The 21,961-nt window shown below is 38.7% G+C and overlaps 1 protein-coding gene across 5 annotated transcripts in view; it reads right to left on the reverse strand.

Moving 5' to 3' along the window:
• rasgrf2b (Ras protein-specific guanine nucleotide-releasing factor 2b) overlaps positions 1-21,961 on the reverse strand; it is a 57,605-nt gene that overhangs the window by 17,994 nt on the left and 17,650 nt on the right. For 4 of the 5 annotated variants that reach the window (XM_061729440.1, XM_061729439.1, XM_061729437.1 and 1 more), the window contains exons 2-15: positions 19,698-19,804; positions 16,836-16,983; positions 11,528-11,617; positions 11,275-11,411; positions 9,058-9,174; positions 8,817-8,896; positions 7,785-7,978; positions 7,536-7,645; positions 7,343-7,461; positions 5,270-5,430; positions 5,107-5,173; positions 4,124-4,260; positions 3,609-3,691; positions 678-926 (exon numbers count right to left, since the gene is read on the reverse strand). In XM_061729440.1, coding sequence (XP_061585424.1) covers positions 678-926; positions 3,609-3,691; positions 4,124-4,260; positions 5,107-5,173; positions 5,270-5,430; positions 7,343-7,461; positions 7,536-7,645; positions 7,785-7,978; positions 8,817-8,896; positions 9,058-9,174; positions 11,275-11,411; positions 11,528-11,617; positions 16,836-16,983; positions 19,698-19,804 — 1,799 coding nt within the window. The remainder of the gene's footprint in view (positions 1-677; positions 927-3,608; positions 3,692-4,123; positions 4,261-5,106; positions 5,174-5,269; positions 5,431-7,342; positions 7,462-7,535; positions 7,646-7,784; positions 7,979-8,816; positions 8,897-9,057; positions 9,175-11,274; positions 11,412-11,527; positions 11,618-16,835; positions 16,984-19,697; positions 19,805-21,961) is intronic. The other variant, XM_061729441.1, reaches the window with a different exon arrangement.

Genomic DNA, 21,961 nt, shown 5'->3' on the forward strand with positions numbered 1-21,961 from the left:
GGAAATCAATAAAGCACTAAAAATACATCACAAATTTGCTAATTAATAGTGCTTCTCTTTTGTGGAATCTCATGACAATCCAGGACAGAGAATATAAATTAAGGTTTTACTTAAAAGATCTGCTCCAGCTGCCCTTCTGCCATTCCTGCATGCCACTGATTGCTGAATATCGACTCCCTTCTATCTTAAAGCAAAGCCATCTACGAGCTATGATGCTTTACTACAGAAGAAGATCTTATTTTTTAGAAATGATAAAAGCCCTCCCTGAATTTTCTTGTTGTTTTAGTTTTCTGAAAAAAGTCAGAATTCTGACTTTTTTTACAGAATTTTTTCTTTACACACAAACCAAGCCCAGTTAAAAAACGTATTTTTTAAAAGATAAAAAAAATATATGACCAAGATATTTTGATGTAGCCAGACACTGAGGCACATCTTACACACAGTATGTTCCTAAACTGTCCCAAAAACTTTGTTGCAGCATCTGCTCTGATGGCCCTTTAGACACAAGCTGTTTGCCACTGAGCTGATGCATGTTTAACCTCTCGGGCAGAGGTTGGAGCTGCTGCAGAGTACAAAACAGTCATTACTATCTGACTCTATCGCCACAGATGTTTCTCCATGTGCCTGCTATTTTCCGTGTTGGTGAATGCATTTTTGTGTGTAAAAAATGGCAAGACCTGATAGGAATGGAGGAGAAGGGCTTCTTGTAGATGTCAGCCAGTTTGTCCATGACCACGGTTGCTGTGGTAAAGATCCTGTATGTGTGCAGGAAGGTGTTGAGGAAGTCTATGGAGAGGAAGCGCAGGTCGGTCAGCCTCTCCAGCAGCCGCTCCACGCTGGCATAACGGATCTGGGGGACCTTGCAGGAGTTGAGTGTCTTGCTGAAGCAAATGTCAACATCATCTTTATGGAGGCGCACATCGGATCTGATGGATACACATGTACACACATACACACACAACCAGGCGCGTGTGACTGCTGAGTTTCAAAGCAAGAAAAATGTGATGAACGTTGCTTAGCAAAACACTTCAAGCCAAGTAATAGAAAATTATAAAATTAGCATATTTCAAAATAACAGCATAGACTAAAAGAAAAAAAATGCACAATGCAAAACCCTTTATTATTAATCAACATAACTGTATGATGACAGAAAAAGTTACGGCAGCATGGAAAATGACAAAAACCCTCAACTTTGACCTACTATTTCATTGCTGACAGTGTGAACCCAGACAGCATGGACACATATATCTTGAAACATTTGTTTCAGTCATTACTTTCTGTCTATCCGGCCTGCAACACAAAAGTTGGGACGAGAGTAACTTGAACTTAGGCAAGAGGGTAAGAAGAAGTTACTTTAAACAGCGCATGGATATAACTGAATTATGATTTTGTACAAAAAAGTATCTAGATCCTTTTTGGAAGAAGTAGATACTATGTCTCCTGGACCAGAGACTAACAGAACCATACAGACTGTTACTAGTAACAAATGTGAAAACCAGGGTGTATCATGGTGTGAGGTTGTATCAATACTCGTGCAAAAGTAAATTACACGTCTGTCTATGCAGAAAAGTACCGCATTTTCCGCACTATAAAGCTCACTTAAAATCCTTAATTTTTCTCAAAAATTGACAGTGTCTCTTATAATCTAGGACGCCTTATGTATGAATTTTGTTGTGCTTACTGACTTCGAACCAATTTTATGTGGTAAACTGAGCTCAAAAATTTGTTTTAGTGCGACTTTGGTAGTGATGAAGCCGCTCCGCTTGATTGATTGTCGGACCATTCAGATGACACATTAAAGTCGGTCCTTGGTTGATACAGGTTGCAATGTCAGACATCGTTAGATAACTAATTATGTAGTGCTGGCAAACAACCATCATCCAACATGTAGTCAATGTTACCTTACTATAATTAGACGTCAAGCCAACATTAGGTTTTAAGCTTAAACCCAATTTTCAAATCTGTGTCATAATCCAATTATAATCAAATGTTTGAATACAACGTTGTTCCAACCTCACACTAACTTCAGGTGTCTGCCATCGATGGCAACGATGAACCAATCAGAGAACAGGATGTAGTACGATGTTTACCTCTGCCACTTTTTATTTGTGGATTTGTGGAGACGAATGATTTAAAACTTAAGTGTATTTTTCTGTATTAGTTACAACTGAACAATATTCTGAGTTATTGTGAATGAGTTGAATAAAGTTCGACTTACCAGACTGTTTTCTTTCGCTTTACATATGTTTTATCATGCGCTTTAACCCGGTGCGCGTTAAGTATGAAAATAGACCCGTTCATTGATATTGCGCCTTATAATACGGTGCGCCTAATGGTCCACAAATACTGGTCAATGAGATTTGGTATATCCATAAATTTGACGTGATAATGCATCACCACATTCACTGGACTGGCGCGCCCCTAGTCCTGACCTGTCCTACAGTAGAGGACGTGTGCAGAATTTTTCAAAGGAAAAATGTCATGACAATCCTGTAAGACCTTAGAAAAACGGTTTCAGGAAGTATGGGACAAAAGGACACTTCAACTATTTGCATTATAACATCTTTTAAGCGTTTTGTGAAGGAATAGCAAAATTATAAAGTACCGTAGTAGAAGCTCCTACTGTTTAGTCCTAAAATGCACGAATTAAACAATGAAATGAAGCTGACAGAACAGTGGGTTCACACTGTCAACATTAATGACAATGAAATAAAAGTATGAATTTAAGAATCAGAGCTTTTTTATTTGTATTTTTTCATTCCATCCAAAATTTCTCATATTTGATGTAGCTTTTTTTTTTTTTACATGAAAGAGGTTTCAAATGTGTCCAAATGGGTTTCACTTTCTCTGCAAATGAAATGATTTTCTCAAAAATATTACTCTTCACATATTCATGTACCAATCAGCACAAGGATACCAGACTATTCTGTCACACATACACGTTTTACAACTGATAGCCTCTGTGGATGTCAGTGTTGTAATATACTGTAGAGGTTTAACTTCAAATATGGGGTCAGGTTTGCTTTTGAAAAAGCTCAATTTATGGGATATTTATAGAACATTGCAAAGCATGTAACTCACTATGAAGTCATCAAGATTTTCTTTTTCTTTCTTTTTTTGGCATTTATGGAGTACTGTTCAGACAATACAAGTCAATAGTTCTGTTCTAGGCAAACTCAAACAATTATGTCCTTAAATATATCTCTGCAGATCAAAAGAAAACTACAGCACATATCTTAGTGGTTCTTTTGAATCAACAAATCCCTTCAAACAAAAAGCTTTTTAAACAAGAAAATCTGACTCGTGAAGCTGAAGTTAAAGATCTGCATGTGGAATGTTAAAATAAGTTTGAATAGTTTCATTGTTGCTACTTTTGAATATAGGACTTTTTTGAAGTGATATTTTCTAATGTAAAATCCAGATTTTTATTTTTTGGGGTATTTATTACAAATTATGGGAAACCTGTTTGAACGTTATTCTTCAGTTCTTGTAATAAACATTTGTGAAAGTTTTGAGAGCCACTTCTCCCCATTCAGGTATGCTATTTAGCAACAAGTGAGTGACATGAAGAAATGGTTGTTGCTCTCTTTTCACACAAAAGTACTTACTTGATCATGTGAGGCACAGTGACTTTGGAGTTTTCCTCAAATACACTGGTCATCAAGCCATTACAACGTATATTATCTATGCACTATGGAGACAGAGAGTCACAAGTAATGAGAAGTAAAGAGAGTAAACATGAGCGCAAAAAAACATGTAGCCAAAGCAAGTAACTTGTGAGTTCCTAGCTTTATTACATTTTTAATGTCAGCCCCCTTTTTTTTGAAAACGACAGATCTGCTTGGAAATGGTCTCAAAAACACGGTCCATATGAAGCCAACATGATGAAAAGAAGCCAGTTAAAACTGTCACTGTAAGAATTAATCCAGTGTGACATGCGTGTGTGATGTTTCCCTGTTTGTGCAGTGCTGATGGAGAGAGCTACACTCCGCCCCGGGGATCTGCACCATAGTCTGTGTTTACTTATCAACAGGCTTGTCAATGCCCAGCGGGCACATGCCCTAGCTATTTGGAGGTACTTGTTATTCCATGTTTGTCTCTGTTGGTGTGATTTGAGTATTACCTGGCTGATATCGCTGGTCCATGCAGCCTTCTCCTGCCGCGATGGGGCCAGCAAAACCACGGTAAAGGATGGGGAATCTGATGGCTCCACTACCAGCTTAAAGTCCAGTTGACCAAACACCTGACCGCCAGCTTTAGCTGGGTTACAGAGGGAAAATATTGTTGCTGTTATTATTCTTTTAACAGAAGAGCAGAGAATTTAAAATTGATATGAATAGCTGTAAGTAAGATGTGTGCGCTGTCTGACCTCACCCCTCATTGCAATACACAAATTACCAATTCTAACTCTAATAATCATTCCTGGCATTATCATGATATATTGTTTCATAGTGTATTATTATATTAAGTTATGAAATCTCATGGGATGTTAAACTATAGTATTATTATATTGTTATATATTATAGTATGGTGATATCATTTGGTTATATGTTATAATATTTTATAAAAATTATGTTATATGAGGATATTACTATATTATTATGCTATATTTATATTATATCGTGCTACACCACGCTATTAAGATAATTATTTATTTGTTTACTCTCAAATTAATATTCTCAATATATGTATCTACTTTCATCATCTTATTTACACACACACACACACACACACACACACACACACACACACACACACACACACACACACACACACACACACTGATGTCCTCTTTTGTCGTTGTTTATTTATTAACATACAGTGCAGTATGTTAATAAATAAAATTAATAAAAAAAAAAAAAAAGATGTGTCTACAAAATAAATACTCAAAAAGAAAATTATAGTTATGGGCCTGTAATGTTAAAAGATCAAAGTCTGACATTTAAGGGGGTGAACATCTGATATTTAAAGGTAAGTTATCTCTGGACTCTTAATGTTTGACACCTAATTAACCTCCATGACCGGTGTACAGCTTAAATGGACCAATATGAGTTGCTCATGTGTCGACAGAGGTGGACAAATTATCTATACATGCAATACACTTACACTCCTCATCATTGGCATCGGGTTCTTCTATAAGCGTGCATTCAATGAGGGACAAAACGCCACCTTGCTGCAAAAGTTCAAGAAAAAAACATGTGCAAAAAAATTACAAAATGATTTTCCTCACTGAGGAATCGCTGCACTACACAGGTAAGAGTGTGCTCACCTTAAGAAGGTGTAGCTTTCCCCCGGAGCTGCGAGTGCAGACGAGAAAGTGTTTCGTAAAGAGGAAGCACTGCCTTTCTCCTTCTTTCTTCAGAGACAGAGACCCCAGACGGACTTTGCTGAGTTTCCCTCGCTCCACCGATGGCAGCTGGATCAGAGAGCCTGTTGAGCAGGACGGGTCATGAGATTACATTACATTTCATTAAGCCGACACTAAGCTCTAGTTTGCCAAGCGTTTACAATGGCAAACGTGTGTAGAAGCATTCCTTCATGTTGCACCACTCATGCACACAGGTTTTTTGGTGTGTGTGTGTGTGTGTGTGTGTGTGTGTGTGTGTGTGTGTGTGTGTGTGTGTGTGTGTGTGTGTGTGTGTGTGTGTGTGTGTGTGTGTGTGTGTGTGTGTGTGTCCTTCTGTGCAATTGCTGAAAAAAAAGAGTGGATTAATAAAACAGGCAGGTGTAGAGGGAGCATTTAGTCTACTTTAATAGATTGGAAAACACAGAGGAAACAAATAAATAAAAGTCATGCTCTGTCAAGACTGTCAGAATTGTATCCTCTGATATGTGACTCAGCTACAGCAGGAAAATCCCAGGCTGCTCTCCTGTGTAAGGCAACTCTGCAAGGGGTTTAACTGAGTGGAAGACATCACCTACCTAGCAGCAACAAATTTACAAACACTGACAGGTGAATTACATCAATTAGTGTTCTGCTGGGAAACCTTGGTACAGGCATTCAAGCGGGTATCCCTTTGGCACATCCCACCCACCCAAACATCGCTGCACACCAATAATTCATGGCAGCTGACAACAACGGCATTCTCCAGCAAGGCATCGTGATGCACCTCACTACAGTTCAAGGATCTCAACAGAGAACAGAAAGGTTTGAACTCACAAGGTTCTGATCTCTACTGACGGATGTACGGGAAAAAGCCCAATCCTCAGTAGGAAAAACCAGCATCCCACAGACGTAATTAATGTCCACATTAAAGACACCACAAGACATCTGTACAGGTTCTGTACAAGTTCTCCAATTGGTCATAGCTAATTTGGCAGCATAAGGGATGACTACTCAATAGTATGCAGGTTTCAGTGTTTTAATGTCTTATTCAATATGAAAGGGTAGCCAGGATAAAGGCCAGCTCCCATCAAATAAATCCAATTTACTACGAAACCCTTGCAGGGTTTGAATAGGGACTGAATGGTCCGTAGCAATGGGCCCAGTACAGTATGTCATATTCCTGGAAGCATGAGCCGAGGGTCATGCTTGAATGCCTTCAAAGCCCATATGAATGGGATGGGCCAACTCCCACTGCTTCCTCCAGAACCTCATCAGGGGTATATAACTGTGTTCAACAGTCAGGACAGAACAGTGATGTTTACTCCTGAATGTGAGGTTCAACTATCCAAGCCTCTTCTCCAGAATTCCTGCGTAGACCTTATCAGTTAAAGGGATGATTGGAAGATACTCTTTGGTCCTCCATCTTAAAACTGGGGACCACATCACAGTCTGCCAGTGCCGAGAGACTGCCCCCTGTGTCTGTATAATTTTGCAGAGACATCAAAATGCACCAGAAATGTTGTTAACCGAGGCAGCTCCGCAACTTCTTGAGCATTAAGGATCTCAAGGAGGATTGCATCCACCTTCGGAGCCTGGGTAACCTCAGCCCTGGTTATAAGTGGGCTCAACACCGAGTCCCAACTTCCCCAGCTGGAAGACATGTTGGTGGGATGGAGAAGATCCTCTTTCCACCATCTGACTATATCTCTAGTCGACATCGTCAGAAACCCACCCTCATTATACACAAGCTGTTAAATTCATTCAAATATTAAAAAATTCCTTCAAATGAAATTGAAACTGATATTTTAAGAAGAAGAAATAAAACTCCACGGTGTAAGTTGTAGTAACCTATTAACTAATGAGTTAATACTTTTTTTGGTAGATCAGTCCTTGTATTTTTGGAAAGCCAAATCTTCCTCTCGTACAGAATACTGCAGAAGTGTAGGCCATGGTTCAGAGACTGAGTTCCTGAGACTTTCTGCTGTTTTAACGTTGCTGTGAGTGATGAAGACTCACCCTGCCTGACGAAGGTCTGGCTGGTGTCCAGCAGGATATCACAGCCCTCAACTATCATCCTCTCTATGGCCAGATTCTTCCTGATGTTTTCTGTGTCGCTCACCTCGTCATGCATTACTCTGGCCACACACAAACACACAAGTTATTTCATATTCACTACATATCAGAAAAATATGACAATTTTGACCAATACCTGGACAATTCCTCCAATTTGGACTTGGCAAATTCAAGACTCTTGCGCTCCACATGCTCATGAGGCGTGTGGGCGAGTAATTCATGCAGGGTGATGATGTAACGAGGAATCTTGTTGGGGAAAAAAAGAGCATGGAGACAAAAAACAATCATTAACAAAAGTTTAAAGAGAGACAGCATATTTGAGGCAAGAATTGGCTTGAACACAGCGATTGTATCTGAGAGCGTGAGCGTGCTGCTGGGGATCTACCTGAAACATGGGGTACGTGAGGAAGGTTTCAAGCATCCTACCCTCGCAGGCAGCGTTAGACTCGTACTGTTTCAGAAGCTTGTCAAAGTCTCTGTTCTGCTTACAGTTGGCTAAAACTTGCAGGCTGTACTGATGGTTACGTACAAACTCCTGGTAGATGTTCAGCATCGGCAGCAGTATGTCAAACAGGTCAGCTAGACACGAAAAAAACATACAAATATGAGTGGTTAGAGATTCACTGACACTTACTTGACCGCACTTTTTTAAAATGTATTCTGTTGTTACTGTTTTCGTCTTTATGACAAGTGTATCGTCATTATTTATTTGCATTTGAACAGAATGCTGTTGCTTTGCAATGATATCTACATCCTTAGATATACATGAAGGACGACCTTGATTTATATCTAAGGATCCATTGAGCTTTCACTCCAGATGCTTTCTGCAATACACCAAGAATATCTTTAATTAATTACATTTCTTTTCCATCACAGCCTTTGCACACTTCCTATTAATGCTAATTCTATGTAAGCTTAAAGTACACCTTTACAGGTTGTATTGGAAGCAAAGAAAAAATGCAATTAAAGTATAAGAATGCAATAAAAAAAAATGTGCCAAAAGTTTACAGTCAGTGTCAGAATGAAGCAAAGAGTCATTCAGGTTAACGTGTTCAATCAGCAAACTCTTCTCTTTTTGAAGTAATTTACTGCCACCTGTCTCGGCAGCCCGTCTCCCGAATGATTTTTATCTGCTGAGGGGGCTTTTGTTTTAGAAGGTGACATAGTGGGGAGCCTTCTGGTCTGGGTGGTCATTGTCTGTCAAGATAATGAGTCTGCTGGTGGCGGGCGGAGATAGGAAAATGTGCGTGTGCATGAATGGCAATAAGACGTCAACGGTGACGTGTGAACAAGACAAAATGGATTTGGAGAACTGGTGAGAATCTATTCCTGATGTTACTGCGGGGCTTCGGGGAGCGTGAATAACAGCGTGTGTTTGTGTGTTTTCTGCCTCATGCGAGGTCCAGTAACAGCTTACCCAGCACCAGAGTTGGCCAGTTGGCTATCCTCGCCTTCAAGCCTTGGTGGAAAATCTCATGCAGGAACATGATGGTCTCACTGTCGACACATCGCTCGCACAGTTTAGAAACCAAACTAAAGGAGACGCTTCATTCTCTCTTTTTGTCCTAAAATCCTAAATCCTAAAATATGTGGTTGCGGCTTTCAGAGATTTATTTAAAGGTAAACATGGAGTGATCATATTTTTCACAATCAAACACCTGTTGAGGAAGATGCTGCTCACATCATCGTGGTTTATGGGGGGTTTCTTGGAGCTGGCTGCCATCCTCAGGGGTCTGAGGAAGCAGTTGACCAGAATATAGAGCTGGTGGACGTACCTGTTGTCACGGACACAGAAAACAAAAGTTCAGTGTTTTACTTGCTTTGACATGCAATATTAAAGCGCCAGTGAGACAACATTACTGTAATGTTGTTTGTCTTTGTTATTGTGCAGTTTGTTTTCAGTGCTGTCTTATAGTTAGATAATGCAATTTCCTGGAGTTTTTTATATTGTTAAAGCTGATAGAACATTAGTTTTACATTGGTTGCCCTTCATTTATAAACACTAAAAACTAAATGTAAGGTTAAAGTGATATATGAACAGTATTGTGCCGTATTGCTCTGATGCAACATCAAATATTAAGTTTAACCCGTACATACTGTTGGGGTCAAATTGGACTTGTTTTGACATTTAACAGCAGTAAAACTACCCTAAACAACATTCTTTTAGTCTGAGATTTCATGACTTTTCCTAAAACATAATCAAAAGTACTCAAAAATGAAAATATCTAAAAATGTAATACATTTTGCTACAAGTCTTTGCACCCTGAGGCTGTTTTTATTAAGATGATTTTTAGATCTACTAGACATAAGCAAATGGTTTTTTTTTAGGAATCTGGAACATGTGAAACTATACCATCCATGTTCTGTGCACGAAAGAGTTAAAAGCGAGACCCCGACTCCATCATGAGAACTATGTTTAAACATCGTAATATTTTCACATCCAACACATTCTGAACGTTCCTGCAATATTTATATGCAATAAACTATATTCAGATCATCATGGCTTTATGCTTTTATGACTTTTGAAAAACAGGACATACTGTAATGCTGTTTGATAGAAGATATTTTTCCCCAAAAACCAGTGATGTAAAACCTAAAACAAAATTCCGCTGACGTCCTGAAACATTAATTTAGGGTTAATCATGTATTTATCATTGTGACATATGCTACTTAAGCATTCTGAATGTATCTAAAGTTTGAAATTTTGTCCAAATAGAAGTTTTTGGTCTGGGTCAAAATTGACCCGACCCATAGTGTGAAGGTATAATATTTTAACAGAACGTAATGAGCTTTTATTTTACTGATAAGAATTATTTTATTTTGTTGTTTGAATTGGATTTTTGTTGACTCAAACTATAGCACAATTATTTTTACATATCTCCTGCATGTCAGAGCTAGCAGCGGTCACGGCCGAAGCATAGCAGAATCCTGCCACAAGTCACCTTCTAAACTGGTACCAGAAATGTCGTAATAGAGTTAAACTACCAAAGTATCATTCTAATATTCACTAAGAAATTGCTGAAATACAGTACTTATATGGCAAAACTACAGCCAATAAATGACTACTGAATACATTTTTTTTTTTTGTATACACATGATTTAAACATCTTTTGAATATGTTGTTGAACGTTAAAGGAGCTTGAGGCCGGATTGTGGCAAGATTTATGAAAAAAATCCGTATACATTTTAAGTTTTCTAGTAATAATGTCAGATGAAGTGTTCCAAACCCAAAAGAATGAGTCCTCTAGTGTATCTCTCCTTTGCCTTGAACAGGCTGTGTGCTGCAAAATGTGCTGCAATTCGGTCCCGATTTTCCCGCGCTGGGCTGCGGATGTGACGTCACATGACGCTGCATGTGCGTTCTCCCCGTTCTCCCGTGCCGGCTTCACTGTTGGCTGCAGTACCCCCAACGGCCGTCGCGGTGAAGGGTGGCGCTAGAGAGTCTAATTTCTTAAAAGGAGCCTCAAGCTCCTTTAAGTTTAAGATTAAGCTGCTTATTTGAGCAGTAATCTTTTTGTTTTACCATCTTCATCACTGCAAATTGCTTTGGTCTCAGCTCTCTGTTACTCACACATGATCCTGTAGCATTTTCTTCCAGTGTTAGTTCATGTCTAATCATCTCAACTTTATTTGGTTCAGAGGAAATACACCCGCAGAGCTGGTTGATCCTAATTTCATACGGTAGTGCTGCAGTCAGTTTGTCTAATTATGATCATTTTAATAAAATCTGATGATAACACAATACTGTTCATGAAGATAACAAATCAATGATCATAAAAAAAATTAAGTTTCCAATATTTCCTTTGTGAAACAGCTAGAGGAGACATCTTTGCCACAGTCTTTGTTTCTGCTCTGGGCATAATTTATTTACATACTCTGTCTCTGCCTCCACCATATTGAAGACAATCTGGTTCCTCTTCCTCATGCTCTCAGCGTGAGGAGAGCAAATGTAGTCCTGAACAATGATCTTCCACTTCCTGCGACAGAGCCAGCCCCGCATGAAACTCTGCACCTGTGGATACGGAGTTTAGGAGTTATGGAGGACACACACCCACAGCAAAGCGTGGACAGGGAAGCATGCCGCATAAATGACATAAATCTATAATCATATGAAACTGATTCATTTACCTTTTTAATCTTTTTGATATCAGGGTCTTCGTTTTCATGGTACACATGATAAGGTCTCATCCGCTCCTTGGTTTTGTTCAGAGCTATGATCTTTTATGAGAGGAGAGGAAATTTATGTTCAAATGTGGATAAAGATGGCACTCCATCAAACAAAATAAAAGCCATTTGACTCATTTATTCGCTAAGCACTTAATTCCAATAGACATTTGTTTCCAGAAAGATAGGATTTATTGAAACGAATGAGGATATTAAATTCTTACTTCCAGTCATTGGACTGAGTATGATTTGCTCAGTGTGCTGAGCGAATCATCGGTGTGTTTTGAGCAGATAGTGATCAGATTTCCTCATCTTTGACGAGCGGCTGCATTCATTCAGAAAGTGACACAGAGAAATGGTGGCGGTCTCTGGATGAGAGCCTGCATGCCGCCATAATATCTGTTTAATCGCGTTAGTTATTGAATCTTTATTTTTAAGTCATGAAATACTGTCCTCAGTATAAGCAGATTTAGATCAAATATTTAATGATCTACAGGGGTGAAAATCAAAGTTAATCTACTCTCCTAGGTTAGAAAGCTGAGGAGAGGGAATGAACGGGAAAACTGTGGGTTCAGTTTGTCATTAGATGGCATCAACTATAAGTCATTGATAAAAAAATTGATACTTATGATGACCAACTTCAAGTATAGCTGCCTTATGTGATAAAAATAAACTCACGTAAGGTTAAGAGTGACTCCAAAACTATGAAACAACTTAGTGGTTATTACTTATTACTCAGCTCTTGTGACAACATTTATTCTCAACATATTGAGTAAAATATGAAAAATTAATCCAAAACAATTTTCAGCCCCACATCTTCATTTTCTCATCCACTAGTGCTATCATTTAAATGGCAGCAGAGAGGGGGCTGACTGCCACAGTCGCTAGTTGGTTTAATTATTCATAAACATCAACATGCACACATGTTGCTGTATCCTGTTTTTTACAAGAGCTCATTACACAGGCAGATGTTTTCTTTTGTCAAATTACTTTTTTTTTAGCTTTCATTGTCAGCCAAGCTCACTGTATCCTGCAAACGAGTCATTAGCTCAGTTTGCAGTGGGGAACAGTATACGTGTTGCTCCAAGGAAGAATTACAACTGTAGGTACTCCAAAAACAAAAAAAAGAATTGCAGGCATTTATACAAGCCGTTGTGGATACTCATGAGCAGAGACGGAGTTGGACACAGTGGAGGCATTGGAGGTTTCCTTTGTAGAGATGTTAACTGCTGCCCCAGAAAAAAGCATCCCCCTCGCTGACAGTCAGTTTCAATCAAGTCAATCAATGTACCAAGTACATGAACTTTGTAGATGCCTTTTGGACATTTCTGCTGCGCATCAGTAGAACATAGACATGCCAAGTCGTGCCAGTCAGGGAATTACATTAAAACTTTCCAAAACCTTCCCTACTTACAAAAATGATATCATATGATCTAGTAAATGCAACTAAAACACATATTAGTATTTACATTTTATTGGTCTTCAACAGGTACACTGAACATCAGACCATAGTAATGACTTTGTCATTAAGTTGATTGTAGTGATACATCAATGTTAGTGGAACTTTCAGTGTCACAACATAGATTTTTAAAGTCACACTTAAGCCCGAATTATGGTTCTGCGTTAAATCGACGCAGAGCCTACGCCGTAGGGTACGGCGTAGGCTCTGCGTTGGTGTAACGCGGAACCATAAATCAGCCTTTACTTTCATTTATAACACCTTTATAATCTTAGAGCAGTGTATTTTTAAATCAGTGCCTGCCCAGGTCCTGCTCACTATTTCACTGATTTTGAAAGGGTTGCACATCCTGTCTCAACTGGTTCAATGCAGTATGTGTTGGCGTGGACTCAGGTCTCTAATGTCATATTCTAGTTAATGAAAGTGAAAGCATGTATTAAAACTATTAAATCATAGTTGTAATACAACCTGTGAAACCATCTGGGGTTTGTTTTTTTCCCGCCCGCTCTGCCCCCCAGATTCACCTCCCAGATTCAACTTTCCATACTGCTCCTCCCAGTTTTCCTGTGCTCCACTCGCTTCCACACTACTAAATCCTGTACGTCACATTTCCACCATCCCTGGTCTTCAGACTGGTCTTCCCTCTTTTTACTTAATTATTTTATTTAATGTTCTTTAGCCGTGCAAGAACAGTAAGAATCTATTCTTATTCACAATGTTGGCCTGGCAAATGGAAAAAAATAAAATATGTTTCTCAAAATCATGGGCCATTTTCTGTTCAGATATTTTTTGATGATCCATTGTGGATGTTTTCTGTTTTTAACTTTATGAGATTATCTCTTCTTCATTCCAGTTTCCCTCACTTGTGAGTGGTTCTGGCTCCCAACTGAGTTCATGTTAGAAACTACAGGTCTTTTTTCACAAGGGTCTTTCAGATTTTAGGATTTGTTTTTAGCTTGTATTGTTTGCCAGTAAAACCTTTATCTCTGGCGCTCACATGTCCCATCAGGTTCCCCAGATCTGCTGACCTCTTCCTTCTAATTGCTCCAAAATCTATCTTTTTTGCTGCAACAACAGCCCCCAAAGTCCAAAGGTTCTGCATGACCACGACTGGTCTATACAGTCCCTGCTTTTAAGTGGGCCAGCTGGTCCTCAGGAGGTACAGAGAAGATGATTTGAACCTCTTCAGTCCATATGTTGATGATGCATTCCTGCCTTGCAACGCATTTACTTAAGTGTGCGTTCATTAAGGATGGAAAGTAAAAAATAGAAAAAGAAAATATTAAATAGAAGAAAAATAAATAAATTGTCCAAGAAAGTGCTTTTTGGATCTGTGCAACTGTTTTAGGCTTAGCATAAATCAATAATCAGTGGCTAGAATAAAAGCAAAACCGTAGAGTGTAAAGATTGCCGTGTGAACAGCTGAATGCTGTGTAAAAGTCCTCTAAGGGGTCAACAGGTCTAGAAAAGTGCTATATAAACAGTCCATTTTCCCTCTTCACTCCAACTGCAGCGAGATTGGACTGGGAACTGAGGACCAAATATTGAAACACACTAACACACACAAGGCCCCCTTTCTCTATCTGTATCTCATTCTCATTATCACAGTTTTTACTAATATCCCTGTTATTTCGATTCACTGCCTGGCTGTGTTTTACCAAATCAACAATAATCTGTGCTGTAACAGTCTTTGTCAGGGAGAGGGACAGAAAGAGAAGATGGAGCTGTTACATAACATTTCTTAACTGAGTACATATTTCTAAATTTTGTCACCACCTAACAAGATAACATTTCCATGGCAACACAACACAACATCCCTGGCTTTTAACTCAGTAAGAATCTTGCTTTTCTTCATTTCTTTGGTTTTATTTATTTTTATTTTCATATATCATCAATTGATCTTTGTGTATTAATATTTTGCTTTATTTTTGGGTATACAAAGTTCTTCTGCATGTTGACTGGACTTTTTCAATTACTGCATTACAGAATTATAAACAAGTGATTCCTTCTTCTAGACAAAGCTAAGATTTGTTTTGTTTTGTTTGTTTTCATGGAATAATTAAACTGGAAAAGTTACTTCCATGAGCCGATAAACCGGCAATGCCCCCCTCTGGATCTGATTGATCCTAATTCATCAGTATGTTTCAACAGTTTGATGTGAGGAGCAATAATGCAATGTTTACTTTGGGGGAAGAACAATCTTGTACATTTCTTGTGTTTCAGGAGGGAGCATTAACATGTGATTTATGATGCAGTGTCCACAACAAAGATTTGCTTCATTCGATAACCATAGCTGTTTGTGAGGAAGCAGATGGACTGTGTGTTGAAGGCTGGACTTCTCTTCCTACACTCAGACGTGACTGAGCACCCTTCACACCCACTCCTTTGCTGCCATAAATGCAGCAATGAGAACAACACAATACATAACAACAAGTATAAAAGTATACACTATATAGGTATCTACATGTGCTTCTTCTCGTTTTCCCTTCATATGGTTCATGTAGAATAATCACAGAGTTGTGTGGGCAGACTTAGGGAGTGACTTAATATGGAACCTGCCTTATATAAAAATATCATGAAAGAAAGAAAGAACAAGAAAATAATTGCTCTTGGAGTCTTTCGGTACGTGATAGTGTCATCTTTGACAAAAAAAACCTCCTCTTTTCCCTTCATTGAAATTTTCAAAACAATGTTCCTCACAAAAAAAGACTAAAATGAGTTTGCATATCTCGTCTACTACAGTGAACAATATTGTTAAACCATTCAGGGAATCTTGGATGAATTCAGTGCACTAAGGTCAAGCTGGAGGCCGACGATCTGATCTGTGATCAGTCAAATAGCATCAAGAGTCATCGTTCATCCATGGATGATATAACCACATGGACAAAAGCTCACTTTGGGAAACCTTTATCAAGCACTAGGATACCAAGCAAAACCTTTACCATGCAGATAAAAGTGTCTTATGTTAAGACTGTCTAAAAACTTATCCTGTCATCGTTGGGCTTGGAGACATCTGGCATAGACTATCACACAGTGAGAAGCCACAGTAAAATTAGTATTTCGATGATTAGATGATGGCTTAGGTTTGTATCAGGACTCTTCAACCATTGTTTGTTTTTTTTTTTTGTTTTTTTTCAAAAATGAGCAGGAAACTTTTCAACAAGACAGATAAAAAGAAAAAAGAAAAGTCTCAATGTCACAACCTTTTCTGATTTGGGGTTGTATTTTTTTTATGTTTTCTCCTTTTCCTCCTGATTTCTTATGAGGGTCTGGGAAGTGTGGGAGAAGGTCAATAGAACAAGTACAATGGCTGTTAAATTTGTGATTCTTAACGATTCTATCGGTTTTTATTTTGAGCAATGCTGTGGTTGCTCTCGTTATTGGAAAGCTCTCTGTAATAAAAGTCTCAGCGTTCCACCGAAACTGATTTATTTATCAACCTGTAAAGGCAGAATGCCTCCCTGAAGGGGCGGAAGATGAATAAAAGACGTGTATACGTGTTCTTTTTTACAGCCCAACCAACTGTGGACTGAATTGTTTGTTAAATAGAAAACACTAAATAAGCCAGTCACATGCCATTTGTTTCCCTGTGCATGTTATGAAATGATCTTTACTCTTCCTTTCTTTTTTAACTATAAACATTGTTTTCTAAAGGGGAAAAACTGATGCCAGAGAGGAAAATGGATCAATTACATAATCAGACATTGCTGAAAAAATATTATCCAAACTAGCTTGGATTTGAAGAAAATCTTGACACTTATAAAGCCTATGGGCATTTTGCAGTCACACTAGATAAGCACGAGCGTGAGGTACCTCTGATTTGAGCCTCTCAATTTCAGTGTCCTGGTCCTCCAACTGAGTGCGCAGCTGATTTGCAGCCACCTTCTCAGTTTCCACAATCTGCACAAGGTGGATGTATTTCTGCATCAGCACCTCTCGTTCGATGATGATGTCAGAATAGCTAAAAAGATTAAAGACAGATAAACAGAGATAAGCAAGACAAGAAAGGAAGAAAGAAAAGAAAACATATCTGAATCAGCCATAAAAAAGAATAGACTTATTCTATAAACCTGTTGTTATTTCACTTAATGTTAATTTTGAATGCTGCTATCCAGCTTCTATATCAGGAAATTCATGGAATAAAAAGGTACCGGTACACATTATATATCAATTCAAAGTCAATTCAAAGTCAAATGAGTATTAACTAACACCCAACACCCATCTTTTAAAAGTTCCCCATATCTGATCTCTGCATTTACACTTTTATTAAATGCATTTTCACTCTGCATTTACTCTGCATTTACTCCTGGGGCAACAATGGGCATGTGGATGTGTAGATGGGACTAACTACTGGCAAGGAAAAAGTTAGGCAGAAAAGAAATAAAACTGATACTATTTTCAATTACTCCAAATTAAATGGAAGATGTAGTATATGGACCTATGATGCCTTCCATTTACCTTGGAAACTGGAACTCAGAATGACCTTACATCCAAGTTGACAATACTCCATTTTCTAATGTCAGAAAATTCACCTCGCCAAACATCGGACTAGCCATTTATACTGATAAATATTGTTAGAAGTAAGTGACTAATTCATAACAAGACTGTACATGACATATAGCACATACTGTACAAACAGCGCAGCAGATATCCACTCAGAAAAAGTGAAAAGTGCTGTGTACAAGTCTGAATTAACATGAATAAAATAAGGCAGAAAAAGTCATGCAGGATTTTGAAGTTGAGGAACTTGAGGTTTTCTACAATTTTCCAAGTTTCAGAGTTTCAGTTGAAACTTCCAATTTGAAACTGGGAAATTCTGACATCTGAGTACAAATGAATAACACACTACTATTTCCAATAATGCCTTGACACTCCCGCTCTGTGATCAACACCTATGAACTGGATCAGTCAAGCCAAAGGGATTTAAATGAAGCTACGTGTTCAGCTCATGACTCTGAAAGTTGTGAAAGAGACGACTCAATTATCCAAGCCGTTGGTTTCCGAAGCATTGTTTGAGGTCAGCAGAGGACTAGGCATGAGCGGAGAAGAAAGAGGAGTCTGCCCACCTGTGTTTATATCTACAATCACAATTGCAGTTTCAAGGGCATATGACTCACACGAACAGGGAAAAACTGACGCTGTATATTCGCATAGATAAAAGACACAAACATATTTTTACGTCTGATTTAAATCACATTTGTCTCCTTGTATGAATGAGATCTGAAATTGAGCTGAGAATAGTGGAATCTATGCCATGTTTTATTGCTTAAATATCTACGTCACATGCAGCTGAGCCACATCTTGGGGCAAGACCATAAACTTACATATGCATGACTCATGTGTCACAAACATACTAATTTCCATAGATGTCCAAATCAAAAAGGTCCAACTTAACATATCTACACATTCACCCATGTTGAGGTTAAATTCGCTCCTGATAAGCCCCCACAGGAGATTAAACCTGGTTAAAAATATATCAAGGGTTAGAGTTCTCATGAAATAGCTAATGTATTTATATTTGTTACATGTAATTACTTATGTAGCAACAAAAACCTTCCTCAAGAAGATAAAGATGTTCTCTTCAGGCTCTGTCAAGAAAACAACTTTTTGTTTTCATTGTTGGGACAAATACTGATTTACAATTGGCATATGCTAAAAGACATATCATATACTGTACAACATTTCTTGATGAAAAAAAATGTCCTTGAGTCATGCATATTTAAGAGAACGGTCACCTGGAGACAGCTGAATGTTCTTGCGACAACCCAACGGATGCATTGTGAGCCTGTCATGTCCATCTCTTTCCACTGGTGTCTCCAAAACCCAACATGGCCAATGCTAAATTACATCACCGTGGCTTGAATTGATATCTGAAGCTCATATACTAACATCACAGACAAGCATGTGACGTCAGAGTCATTTCAGCCATCTTTGTACGATAAGTAAAACAAGCATTCTTTTATTTATTCATTTTTTGTCACATCACATCACATTACAGCAGTCACCACACTATACACACCGCACCCATCACTGTCTTGTCTTTCTATAAGTGTTGTCTTTTTGTGTTTCACTTTGGTGAGTTTTGGTTCTTTCGTCCATAATATGGAATCCAAAAATTAATAAAACATGTTAGACTGGAATGTCAAAGAGGACAGGTGAAGAACACACACACTCACACACATTCACACACTTTAAGAAAACTCTGCTGCAAGATTAAAACGTATATATATGTCAAGGATAAAGGTTTTTAGCAAATAATGGTACAAACCTCTAATATACATGCAACTCAAACCAGACATGCTTTATCTAAACTTTTTAATCAATGCTTGTAAATTCAAGTAGTTTTTTCCATCCATCCATCTACTGTGCCTGTCCATTTACAATCTATACCTGGTCCAATCAGTCACTGGATAAAAGTTGGGATAGAGCCTGGAAAGCTCACCAGTCCATCACAGATTGTTTTCATAAAGTAGCTACAGCATATGTGAACCCTAAGAATAAGCTATAAGGTATATGAACAATAACTAACACAGACTGACATTTTAAATCACACCAAATGTCCTGCAGGCTTTAGTTGAGTTATTTCCTTTCCATGCAAAGGAGCAGAGAAGCAGACCTTCTGGCCACTCACTGTGCGCCCACTGGAAATACCCTTTAATAGTGTGCTGTGCATACCTTGCCTGCTGGATGGCCTCCACCCATTCATCGCACTCACTCTCCTCCTCCGTTCGCAGCTCCAGAGGTTTCTGTCCATCGTGACCAAACACGATGAGAAAGTAGTGCTGTGGAGACAGATAGAGTTGTTTATAATTGCAACACTCAGCACTATTTTGGTCCCAATAGTCACATGTTACAGCAGAAGACTCTGTGACCGTTTACTCCTTTGAGACGCATTTCCAATATGTTTACACCACAGCAGTTATTTGCTTTTCAGCCTGGTTTCCTCTCCAGATTCCTCAGATGTACGGAGTGCAAATCCAGAGAGGAAGACAAGAATTCGGAAGGTTTGTGGCTAAACACAGTCTTTTGCTCACTGACGTAAAACATCAAGTCTCACCTGTTCCTGCGTTCTCCACCAGCCTACTATCTTCATCATCAATTAGCTCTCTGTGACTCTCCTCCCCCTCTATCACACTTCCGTCTGTCTGTCTCATTATCCTGACAAATTTCCCTGTGAATCTACCGTTAAAGTACTTTCCTGCACATAGACACATGTCAGCACATGCAAGTGCAGACACGCACCTAAGAGGATGCACCCACTAGGCGTTATGTGAAGCGGTAGAGGCTTTTATTCAAATGGTCATGTCCTGGGGCACTGGGTTACCAGAAGAGCTGCTATTCTTAGTCAAGGGAAACAGAGAAGACTGAACTCTCCATGGCTTTACTGTCCTTCTCTTCTATTCTCTTCTCTTCCCTTCTCTTCTCTTCGTCTCCCTCCCCCTCTCTTTGCACTTCACCTATCATCCCACTCCACCTCCTCTGCCCTGCTCCACCAGCATCCTCACTGCTCCTGTTGTCGAAACCCACTCCTTCTCCTTCATCTCCACATCCCTTCATGCACTCATCTCTTTGTGCCTCTCAGTGAGGATTCAGTGAACCAAACACAGTCCACAGCAGAGAAGTTTGCCCTACAGGAGGATGGTTGGGCTTTAACAACTGCAGCGAGATTAGGTCTGGGAACTGAGGACCAAATATTGAAACACACAAACACACACAAGGCCCCCTTTCTCTATCTCTATCTCATTCTCATTATCACAGTTTTTGCTAATGTCCCTGTTATTTCGATTCACTGCCTGGCTGTATTTTACCAAATCAACAATAATCTGTGCTGTAACAGTCTTTGTCAGGGAGAGGGACAGAAAGAGAAGATGGAGCTGTTACATAACATTTCTTAACTGAGTACATATTTCTAAATTGTGTCACCACCTAACAAGATAACATTTCCATGGCAACACAACATCTGATGCAGTTCCATGTTCTGCTTTAAGGTGCTCCTTCTATTCATTTAATGTTTTTTGAATAGATCAATATTGAAATTTTAGCATAAGAACATAAGACTCTTCAATACAGTAAAAAGTTTTTTGTGAATGCACTGTGTATCTGAGCATATACTATATGCATGCTGAACAAAAGGAGGTTTGCATATTTTGATCATGCAAATTTTGAATTAGGCATAACTTGACCTCCCTTGTACAGCCTTATCAAAGTAAAACCCTCCATCAACATTTATTTATTTATCTTAGGAAGGCAGTAGTGACATTGGGAAGTTGAAACCTAATTTGCAGGTTTACATTATAATTAATTAAATAGAAAAGCATCAGAACATACTTCTTCAGTCATTAACATTCAAATCCACGTCCATCGCAGGGTGCAGAACATACAAGTCACAATATCTGGTAAAAGTAGCACACACATCTGGTGCAATAAGTAATTTATAGTTTTCACAAGTGGTTCACTCCTTTACTTGTTTCACACATGTACCCATGTTTGCACACGCAGGAAAATAACGGGAAGGATGCTTGGAAAAGACTTTGCAGCATTGCCTGATAGATCAGGCCAAACATCTAGAAAGATGTGTCTGCAAAGCAAATTTAAATTTGCTAGCGATACATCTAGATTTCTAGTCTAACCGCAGTGTTCTTGCAAAGTGCTGAAGCAGGTGAGAAGTGCTATTACTCTCAGTCAACAAATAACATTCTTGACATCTAAAAATGTCTTTTGGTGGCTAAAGTGGTTATTGTGAACGTGTTCCTTAGAGATTTAGATGTTTACAGGTAGTCTTAACAAGTTTACATATAAAACTTTGAATTGTCCTTTTGCACCCCGCACCAACAAAGCAAACCTTTTCAACAAGTCTATGACTAACAAGAATAATTGTCGGTGACTTGGATTTATTGGTTCTTATTTGACTTTCATGTCTCTAGGTTCTTGAACAAAAC

Source organism: Cololabis saira, chromosome 9, assembly GCF_033807715.1.
Source record: "Cololabis saira isolate AMF1-May2022 chromosome 9, fColSai1.1, whole genome shotgun sequence".
Taxonomy (NCBI): Eukaryota; Metazoa; Chordata; class Actinopteri; order Beloniformes; family Belonidae; genus Cololabis; species Cololabis saira.